Genomic DNA, 11,214 nt, shown 5'->3' with positions numbered 1-11,214 from the left:
TTTCCTCTCCCTTCCCAAAGCGCACAGCCCCCACCTTTTCTGGAGGCAAGACCATAAAGACCTGACACAGAGCCAGGTGGGAAGCTTTCCATGAGCCTGGCCCTGGCTCTGAGCCAATGGGAGCAGAGCCCAGGCAGGCAGGGTTTGCTCTTGGACGTTTATGACAGGCAAATATATAACATAAAGAAACGCAGCCAAGAAGATGATGGGTCCTTGGGAAGCCAGGTCACACACATAGTGGCTGAATCGGGACTAGAAACCAGCTTGCTGGGATTGAAACAGCCTCTGGGGTCTCTGGTTTATCAGAAACAATGGACAGAGATAGACTGGCTACTGCCAAGGAGAATGGGGCAGTGCCCATATGCCAAACAGACTCCCACAGCTCAGGTCACACTGAGGCTCAGGATCATATCCCATCTCCTCAGGCATCCCCTGACCCCCCCCCCCACTTCTGGACCACTTCCCTTCTCCTTCCTCTCCCTGGCCCCCTCCACAGAGGTCTAATCATCTCTATCATGTCCCTCTGCTTCTGTGTGACCTTGATGAGTCCCTCTCTGGAACACAGCTGCCAGGGGCCACCCCAGGAGAAGGCAACATCTCAGGGGGGAAGTCAGAGATCTGGAAGACAATTTGATTCACGATTACAGAGCTCAAGGGGAAAACAGGCTGAGTGAGAGCAACAGATTCACTCTGCCTCCCAGGGAGAGCGGGTGGCCTTGGAAGTCAGGAGTAATCCGTCCGAGTGGATTCTGCTCTTCATTTGGTAGATGACTTTGGGCTAATGATTTTACCTTCCTGGAGCTCAGTTTTCCCATTTGTATAGTGAGTGATGGTGGCAGAGGAGGGATGGGTTAGATTACTTTATTAGATGATCTCAAAGGTCTCTCTGAGCTCTCCAATTTTGTGTGACTCCTAACATGCCTTGTTTACATAAGAGATGCAGCGGGTAGAGTGTTGGGCTTAGAGGGGAAGTCTTGAGGTCAAATTTGACCTCACTCTGTGATCTTGGGCAAGTCATTTAGCCTCTATCTGCCTCACCTTCCTCATCTATAAAACAGGGCTAATAATAGTACCTACAAATGAGAAAATGTTTATAAAGAGCTTTGCAAACCTTAAAATGCCACATAAATGCTAACTATTCTTATACATTTCTCCCACTGTGGGACAGAAGCTTTAAAATCAGCTAAGGGAAGAAGTGAGAAATTGTGTGAAGGCTTAGGATAAAAGATAAAACCAAACTCCTTTCTGAAGGCTCAGCTCCTTGGGAGGGCTTTAAGACAATTTCCAGTGAAAATGGGAAAGTACCTAGCACTCAGACAATTGTTTTCTCCCTTTTCCCTCTTCAATTACTCTGAAAGTGGGATTTTCTTCCTCTCTCCTTTCCTCTTCTCATCTCTTACTCTTCCACCAGAGATCACTCATTTCTAGATCTTTCTGCTCTCCTCCTGGACTCTCCTTCATCTGTGTTTTAGGTTGCTTCTGCAAATCTGTTCTTGCTCCCTGCCTTTAACTGGCTTGTCTTTCTCCTGAGACAGGAGCAGGGCAGAGTCGAGCCTAGCTGAATGATTGATGAGCCAGCAGCTAGTTTCTAACAAACACTGCAGGAAGGCAGGAAGGCAGGAAGGCAGGGAATCATCATGCTATACTTCTCAGCTGGCCCTTTTTTTCCTGCTCCCCATCTAATTACAAGACCTCTCTGGGTGGTCCTGGAGGAACTGCCCACCGCCATTTTTTTTTAAAATATGGTAAAACAGAGGCCCTTTGCTATAGTGGAAAATGTACTGGACTTGAACATGGAAAACTGGTCCTTAGGTAACGCCTCAGTCCCTCATTAGCTATGTGACCATTAGAAACTTATTTTGCTTCTCTCCAAGCCTCAGTTTCCTCATCCAGGAAATGGGGACACTATATGTCCTCCTGCACCTGCCTTATAGATATTGTCAGGCTCAAATGAAATAGGGAATGAAGATGTATGCTTTGTAACCCTGGAGTATTATACGAATGTTTGTAATGTCTAGGCCACTCTCTCTTACCTGTGGATCTTCCCAACAAAGCTGCCCCAGCCAGGCTCACAGTATTCTATGGTCAAAACCATAGCTCACAAGCAGGCATGTGCTGAGTAAATGTTTAACAACCTGCTAGGATAGGATTGGGGAAATTAACTAATGATACACTTTTAAGTTTAATTTGCATTATTTGCATTTTCCCATCACTTTTTAAAATCTAGTTAATCACCAAATAACAAATGAAACCCTGATTTAGTGTGTTTATTAACAAATTTAACAATCAGAGCATGCAAATTAGAGCTGGCTCCAGCACACCCTGCCATAAGCCCTAGCTGAGGACACTGTTCAAGGCAAAGGTGTTTAATAAAATGAAAGCACAGCCACCTTCCCCTAAACTGGGTATTATTTCCCATAAGCACACACAAACCATCAGTGGGAGACTTGGGCTCACCCAGGGGATACTGCAGAGGGTAAACTCACGTAAGAGTAATCATGGCTGATGCATGGAGGAGCCTGCATGCAGAAACAGATGCAGCAGGGCTTCTGTTACCTTTTTGATGATGCCATTGAGTTATCCTGCTGGGCCTGCTTCCCACTGGCCTTCATGGGTGGTGGTCCTTGTGTCTATGGTAGCCAGTTCTCACTGATGCCACCTATTGGACTTCAGCTACCGTCTTTAACTGAGGGACTCCTTTTTCCATTTTTCCCATAAGAAGAGTTGATTTGGCCTTTTGTTGTTGTTGTTGTTTTAAGCTTCTATTCCCAAAAGCAAAGTTTTAGCACTTTTAATGAGAAAGGTAGGCCCTCCCATTCTCAGGAGTGGTGCTCTGTCTCCAAAAGCACAGAGGTCTGTCAGTAGCTAGGGTCAAAGCTCTTTTGAAACACAACAGAGCCAAGCAACTAATTAGAGCTTACAGGCATTTGTAGACTTGTCTGCTGAATTCTACTTCCTCCCGCAAGAATAGAATTCTTTGACTTGAACCAATATCTAATTTAATATTAGGAAGTCTCCATTTAACTCCAATCACATCCTGATTATCTATCTGCATTCTCCTACCCCAAAACATCTTTGGGGGGCTATATTCCACCGAACTCCAAAAGTTTGTGTGAATCTGAGATAACTGAGGCTTACATCAGCCCCTTCAAATGTTCTAGGTCTTGGCATGCAAATAAAGGAGAGGGAGGAAGGCAAAAATAAAGAAGGTAGATAGAGACCTTGGGAGGTGTTGCTTTCACAGTGCCTCAAATCCTTTGTCTTAGGGGGCAGAGCTAAGATGGCAGCTTAGTAGCAGGCTCTGACAATCCTTCCAAACCAGTCTTCAAATTCTTTGTCTTCTTTTGGTTGGGGAAGGCCTCCATCATCATCAATATAAAGGGAAACCATGGGGGCAGCTGGGTAGCTCAGTGGATTGAGAGTCAGGCCTAGAGACAGGAGGTCCTAGGTTCAAATCCGGCCTCAGACACTTCCCAGCTGTGTGACCTTGGGCAAGTCACTTGACCCCCTCATTGCCCACCCTTACCACTCTTCCATCTAGGAGCCAATACACAGAAGTTAAGGGTTAAAAAAATATATATAAAGGGAAACCTGTTAGAATCTTGTAAAATGATGTCTGCTCACTAAAATTAGGTAGCATGAATTTTGTATGGTATTCTTGTGAAAGAGACTTAATTTCTGGATTATTTGTGAATAGAATTCGCAGAGCCTTATGGACTTTGCCCATAAAAATGCCCTAATTGACTTGCTAAAGGCAACTGATGTTGAAATGGTGGGAAATGGTAGAGAAGAGAGGATTTGATTTCTCCTCAGATGTTCACATGTTTATGTATGTGTATGTGTATACATATGTATGTATAGATTGTTATAAACATATATATGGAGGGGGGAGACAAATTTCCCTTCCAGTGAGTGGCTAGGTTGATGTGGTAGTGAGGTGTTAAATCCTAGTAATCCCTTGACAAAGTATAAACATATCTCTTCTGATTCAGAAAGGGAATAATAAGCTGGGCTAAAAACAAGCTTTACTTTCATGGACCCTCAAAAGGCCAGGTTGCTAGCTCCCTAGATACTCTGAGAGCCTGTTCTAGAATCTAAAGACAGCTCTGGCCTTCAAGAGTCAAACTAGGGGGCAACAGAGTGGCTCAGTGAATTTAGAGGCAGGAGGTCCTAGGTTCAAATCTGACTTTAGACACTTCCTAGCTGTGCGATCCTGGGCAAGTCACTTAACTCCATTGCCTAACCCTTACTGCTCTTCTGCCTTGGAACCAATACACAGTAATGATTCCAAGATAGAAGGTAAGGTTTTTTGTTTTTTTAAGAGTAAACTAAAGGGAGAAGCAAAATTGTGGAGGCCCAACCCTACAGCCTTCCTGGCAGAGACATGTGCTGCTCAGTAAGGAGCTTCATGGTTAGTTGCTTCTGGAGAGAAGAAAGCCCTGGAAGGCTTGGAGGTAGCAGAGGAAGGAGGAGCTTGGCTGCATGGACTCTACATGTATGTCTCACTAGTTTTTTACTTGGGGTACATGCCTACTCTTCTCCTGGACGCTGTGCGCATTTGTAAGGAGAGTGCTCCCCAGATTTTTAGGAGAGGATGTTTTGGAGCTAATTTTCTTGTTTTTCTGTGTAAGTGTTCTTGAAAAGCTGCAACCCAGCTAGAGAAAGGGGGCTGACAACAAGGTCTTAAACTGGAAAACTTCAGGCCATGCTAAGTAATTAGGAGACACACATTTAGAAAATGCCTTGAGTGAATCAGAAGGAAACAGCACAATAATAATAGCTAACATATGTGTCAGGTACTCTGCTAAGTACCTTACAAATATCCTCTCATTTAAGCTTTACAATTCCGGGAAGTTGGTACTATTATTATCCTCCTTTTATAGATGAGGAAACTGAGGCAGACAGAGATTAAGTGAGCTGCCCAGAGACACTCCAACTAAGTGTCAAAGGTAAGATTTGAACTGAAGTCTTCCTAACTTCAGTTGTGGGGTTCTATCCATTGTACAACCTACCTGCCCCAGCCTTAAGTGATCTTTAAAAGTCCTTTTGGGGGGGAGCAGCCTGGTAGCTCAGTGAATTGAGAGCCAAGCCTAGAGACACGAGGTTCTAGGTTCAAATCTGGCCTCAGATACTTCTAAGCTGTGTGACCCTGAGCAAGTCACTTGACCCCCATTGCCTACCCTTACCAGTCTTCTGCCACAATACTGTGTATTGGCTCCAAGACAGAAGGTGAGGGTTTAAAAAAAAAAGTCCTTTTGGGCAGCTAGGTGGTCCAGTAGACAGAATGTCAGTAAGACCTGAGTTTAAAGTTGACTTCAGACACTAGCTGTCTGACCCTCAGTAAGTCACTTAATCCTGTTTGCCTCAGTTTCTTTATCTGTAAAACAAGCTGGAAAAGGAAATGGCAAACCACTCTGGTATCTGCCAAGAAAACCCCAAATGGGGTCATGAAGAGTTAGACACAACTGAACAACAAGAAAAAAAGTCATTTCACTTCTCCTAGGAGACAGATTTTAAGGATCTGGAGAATGGGAAGCTATAAGAATCCAAGTGAACTGGAAGAACAGAAGCACAGAGACAAGTGACTGCGCCGAGGCAAGGAACCTGCTACCACTCTGGCAGTGAGGATGCCAGGGATAGCTCAGCACAGGTACACCAGGCTGGAAGCTGTACCCACACCCTCTGCCCATCCTGCCTCTCTCACTACAGATCCCTCTATCTTCCTTTCTCCCAGGGCTCCTTCCCAGGATCCTGAAGCTTTTCTTTCTGGGTATGGGGAAAGTCTGTTTACCTTTCTTTGATTGAAATGTATACGTTGTATGGATAAACAGTATTAACCATGGACAATTTTTTTTCCAGTGGGGTGACTTACTGAGAATACAGTTGGAAAGAAGTGACTTGGGCAAAACCTCCCTAGAGATGAGAGAAAAAAAGATCCAACTTTGGTTTGCCAGAAGTACCATCTCTAGTGAGAGGCTCAGAATAAATAAAAGGATAAAGAGATTTTCAGATTTATAGATACCATCCCATAGAAAAGAAGGAGTGTTTATGCTGGAAAATCTGGGCAATGAGTAGTAAGATGGCAGGTAGGTAGGAGTGGTTGAATAACTGGCTTACCACTCTATCCCCTTCTACATATTGTCTCAGGAAATGTCTTTGCTAAGAGCTAATTATTTCTCCTGACTACTAAATGGGAAGCACACCAGTGGGGGGTGGGGGCCATTACCTATAGTTTTATTTTTTCTTTTAATTAGTTAATTTATTTATTACCAATTACATATCGTAACAAATTTCCACACAAATCTTCCCAAGTTATAAGATTCAAATTATCTCCCTCCCTCCCCCTTCCCTTCCTGGTGCTGGGCCACCATTCAATCTGGGTTATATGTGTATTATCATGTAAATAGCTATAGTTTTAAAGAGCTGCCCCACAAGATACAACCTTGAAGTCTAGTATAGACATTTCTTTAGAACTTCCAGGTACCAGACACTCTTTGGAGACTCCACCCAAATCATAAGTTGGAGTGCCTCCTGAGGGAGCAACTCCTAGAGGTGGTTTGTTGTTGTATTTGTTGTGGATTCATTTCAGTTGTGACCAGCTCTTTTTGGCCTCATTTTGAGTTTCCTTGGCAAAGATATTAGAATGGTTTGTCATTTTCTTCTTCAGCTCATTTGAAAAGTGAAGAAACTGAGGCAAGCAGGGTTGAGTTACTTGCCCAGGGTCACACAGCTAATAAGTATCTGAGGCTGGATTTGAATTCAAGTCTTTCTGATTCTAGGGCTGGCACTCTAGCCACCATGCTACCTAATTACCCAATGTGTACCTGTGTATATTTATATATGTATATATCCACATATATACATATATATATGTGCGTGTGTGCATATGTAGATATGTACAAATGTATAATGAATGAAAACTACAGGTTTATAAATACCACACACTTTAATACTTCAAGGATTTGGGTCCACATTTGTGACATGTTTGTGTACTCCATAGAGGTAGAGTATAGCTTTATGATAGCAAAAGTCTTTGAGAGATGTTGTAGCAAAAAAAAAGCAATCACTGCAGCCAACCTGCCTGAATTTAGCTAGCTAATCCTTAGATCCATGGTGGAGAACCTATGGCTCATGTGCCAGAGAGGGCACATAGCACTCTCTCTGTGGGCACTTCTTTACCTGCCAGAGTTCATTACTAGAAAGCCAGATGGACTTGGGGCTGGGCTGCACCCCTCCCCCTCTCCATGCTTGCCTGAGGACATCACCTGCCCCTCTGCCCAGCACCCAATGGGAACCTGTCTGGGGCAAGAGGGGGGTGGGGCATGGCACTCGGTCTCTAAAGGGCCCGCCATCACTCCCTTAGACCATGCAGTCCTCTCTGGGCTCCATTGGCACAGCCCTCAAGAATTCGGGGAGGTCACTTCTGTGCCACAATCAGGTACTGTGTATAATTCAACTTTTGTGGAGCATTACAAAAAAGAGGGTAAAACATGGCTTCTAGGGCTTCTTTGGGGTGATAGAAATAGACATAGACATAGATTCATATGAAAGCAGTTCATTTTTTTCGGACTGCCATAGAATTTTAGAGCTAGAATGGGTCTTATTCCATCTCCTCCTCTCATCATAAAGATCAATTAGTCAATTAAGCACTTATCAAATGCCTTCTATGTGCCAATTACCTATGCCTGGTGTTGGATGAGAGTATCCTGGAGAGATAAAGTACCTTTTCAAGGCCACACAACTAAAGTTATGCATTTATTCATTGGAAGCACTTATAAATGACTTCCCCGGGAATATATAACCACAGAACTGAAACAACACTTAAAAAAAAAAAACACCCTAGATTCAAATCCTGACTCTTCCACTAACTAGCTGTGTGGCCTCAGGCAAGAGATTTCTTCTTCTCTAGTCCTGAGTTTCCTTTTCTGTACAGGATGAGGGTTAGATTAAATGACCTTTCTAGTCTCTTCCAGCTCTTACATATGACTTTATAATTGGAGATCTGTTTCTCACTAGCACTGGTAAGCCATCCCTACTGCCTATGATGATTTATCTGATCAACCAACCAACAGAATTTATTGAACAACATCCTCTTCTTCCCACTTACAGGGTGTCCACTACAGCTCAGACTCTCATCATCTCTTCCCTGTATTATTATGACAGATTCTTAATTATTTTTCTTGGTTCCAGACTCCCTCCTCTTCAATCTATCTTCCATACAACTTCCAAACTGACCCAGCAATACCACTACTAGATCTGTAACCTAAAGGGGTCAACCATAGAGGAAAAGGATCTACTCGTACTTTTGATGGTGGCAAAGAATTGGAAACTAAGGGGATGTCCAACAGTTGGAAAATGTCTGAACAACTTGTGGTATATTATTGTAATACTATTGTGCCATTAGAAATGATAGACAAAGATATGTTCATTGCATGAAGTTAATTCGCTATCTTTAAAAAAAAAGAAATGACAGATAAGATAATCACACACACACAAAAAAAAACAACAACTGGAAAGACTTCTCTGAAGTGATGCAAAGTGGATTGAGCAGAACCAGGAGAACATTGTACACAGCAACAGCAATAATGTATGACTAATTGTAAATGACTTAACTATTTTCAACAAGGTAAGGATCCAAGACAACTGCAAGGACTCATGACAAAAAAGGCTCTCCACTTCTATAGATGGGCCAGTCCTGAGGAAGACAGATTAGGCTGGAGAGAAGAGAAGAACTTAGAACAATGAGTGGAAGCTGGAAAAAGCTTAACCCTGATGTATAGGAAGATTTCCTAAAAATTAGGGCTGCCTTGGGAGGTGGAATGGATTTCTCAGTTCCTGTTCTTTGAACATATCCTCTGTGAAATCCTGAGGTGAATCTGTTTGTAAAAGAAGTAACCCCTCTTTAATGTATCATTTTTGTAACTCTTTCTCCAATGTCCTTTTCTCCCAAATTGAGATGTAATCGTATAGGACTGAAATGTACAGTATTTTTATATCATGGAGATTAAAGGAAGACTCTAGATCAGTGATTCCCAAAGTGGGTGCGACCACCCCCTGGTGGGTGCTGCATTGATCCAGGGGGAGGGGTGATGGCCACAGGTGCACTTATCTTTCCTATTAATTGCTATTACAATTTTAAAAAATTAATTTCCAGGGAGCTAAGTAATTTTTTTTCTGGAAAGGGGGCAGTAGGCCAAAAAAATTTGGGAACCACTGCTGTAGATAGTAGTGGATTGGCATTGGTACAAAGAGTACAGGCAAGGGATTTCCATGTCTGGATAGGTCTGGGAAGTAAGGAAGGCAGCAGAGAAGCCACACGAAGAAACATGAGCTTTCTCCTTCCCGAAATCCTCTCTCTTCCCACCCCCTCTCTCACTCTTTTCCCCCACCCCATGGCACTCCCATCCTGTGGGAGAGGGATGAGTATGAGGAGTTACAAGCACAATAAATCCCATCTGGCCTGATCCCTGTGCTCTGGGAACCTGTGGATTTGGTCTGATCCTCCTTGCTCCATTTTTCAGTCCAAGTCCTGGGCATGATGCCAAGAAATGCTCTGGGAGATAGATCCAAACAAAAGGAGCCCTTCTTACCAGTGCAACTGGCCCCAGAAACCCTTTTGCTGACACCACAGAGCTCTTACTTTTTCACTGATACCACAGTCCTGAGATCAGTGGTTAAAGTCTGATGAATGCCCACCACCCATCAGGTCCTTTGGAAAGTGCCTCCTTCAGTGGGTCTTATGTTCAGAGAGGCTTCTCCTCATCTTTGGGGCATTTTGAAAGCTGGAAAACTTGGCTCAGGAAAAGGTAGAGAACTGCCAGCCCGGGGAGGAAGGGAAGTGTTTTTTTCAGGTCGGTCAGCATTTCTAGGGATGTTCAGATCTCCTGACTCTCCCATCCTGTGTTAATTATACCAGGTCCATAGTCTGCTGCAGTATTTATAAATCAGCCAGCCAGGCTTTTCTGGGCACCTTTTCAGTAGGTGCTCAGCATTGGGCTTGCTGCTTAGAAAGATACAAGAAGTGCAGCCTCCCAACTCCTATCCTGTGAAGGACCTTACATAATCTAGGGAAATATGGCATATAGACATTTTAAAAAATGGTAAGTATAATTCCTTAGAGATGCATTGTGGGGACAATTAGGTAGCACAATAGATAGAGCCCTAGGGTTAGTGTCAGGAGGACCTGGGTTCAAATCTGACCTCAGATACTTCCTAGCTATATGACCCTGGGCAAGTCACTTAACTCCAGTTACCTAGCTCTTACTGCTCTTCTGTCTTGTAAGTGATACCCAATATCAATTCTTTTTTTTTTATATTTTATTTTTTTAGAAAAATTTTCCATGGTGACATGATTCTTGTTTTTACTGTCCCCTTTATTCCCCTTCACACCTCCCCATATCCAACACACATTTCCACTGGTTTTAACATGTGTGATCAATCAGGACTTATTTACATATTATTGATAGTTGTATTGGTGTGGTCATTTAGTGTCTACATCCCCAACCATGCCTGCATCAACCCATGTGTTCGACTGGTTGTTTTTCTTTTGTGTTTCCACTCCTGCAGTTCTTCCTCCGAATGTGGGTAGTGTTCCTTTCCATAAATCCCCCAGAATTGTCCTGGGTCATTGCATTGCTGCCAGTAGAGAAGTCCATTACATTCGATTTTACTACAGTGTATCAGTCTCTGTATACAATGTTCTTTTGGCTCTGCTCCTTTCACTTTGCATCAATTCCTGGAGGTCTTTCCAGTTCACATGGAATTCCTCCAGTTTATTATTCCTTTGAGCACAATAATATTCCATCACTGACATATACAACAATTTGTTCAGCCATTCCCCAATTGAAGGGCATCCCTTCTTTTTCCAGTTTTTTGCCCCCACAAAAAGTGCAGCTATAAATATTTTCCTACAAGTCTGTTTATCTATGATCTCTTTGGCATACAAAACCAGCAATGCTATGGCTAGATCGAAGGGCAGGCAGTCTTTTAGAGCTCTTTGGGCATAGTTCCAAATTGCCATCCAGAATGGTTGGATCATTTCACAACTCCACCAGCAATGCATTAATGTCCCAATTTTGCCACATCCCCTCCAACATTCATTACTCTCTCCAATCATTTTAGGCAATCTGCTAGGTGTGAGGTGGTACCTCAGAGTTGTTTTCATTTGCATTTCTCTAATTATTAGAGATTTAGAACATTTTTCTCATGTGCTTA

At 43.1% G+C, this 11,214-nt stretch overlaps 1 protein-coding gene across 1 annotated transcript in view; it reads left to right on the top strand.

The window, feature by feature from the left end:
* Positions 1-2,523: 2,523 nt before the first annotated feature.
* FABP6 (fatty acid binding protein 6) overlaps positions 2,524-11,214 on the top strand; it is a 95,863-nt gene continuing 87,172 nt past the window's right edge. Inside the window, exon 1 of the mRNA XM_044659846.1 lies at positions 2,524-2,635. Within this exon, the coding sequence (XP_044515781.1) occupies positions 2,524-2,635 (112 nt within the window). The remainder of the gene's footprint in view (positions 2,636-11,214) is intronic.

This window comes from Gracilinanus agilis, chromosome 2 (assembly GCF_016433145.1).
Source record: "Gracilinanus agilis isolate LMUSP501 chromosome 2, AgileGrace, whole genome shotgun sequence".
Classification (NCBI taxonomy): Eukaryota; Metazoa; Chordata; class Mammalia; order Didelphimorphia; family Didelphidae; genus Gracilinanus; species Gracilinanus agilis.
Note: the sequence above shows the minus strand (reverse complement) of the source record. Positions and strands in the feature narration are given on the sequence as shown.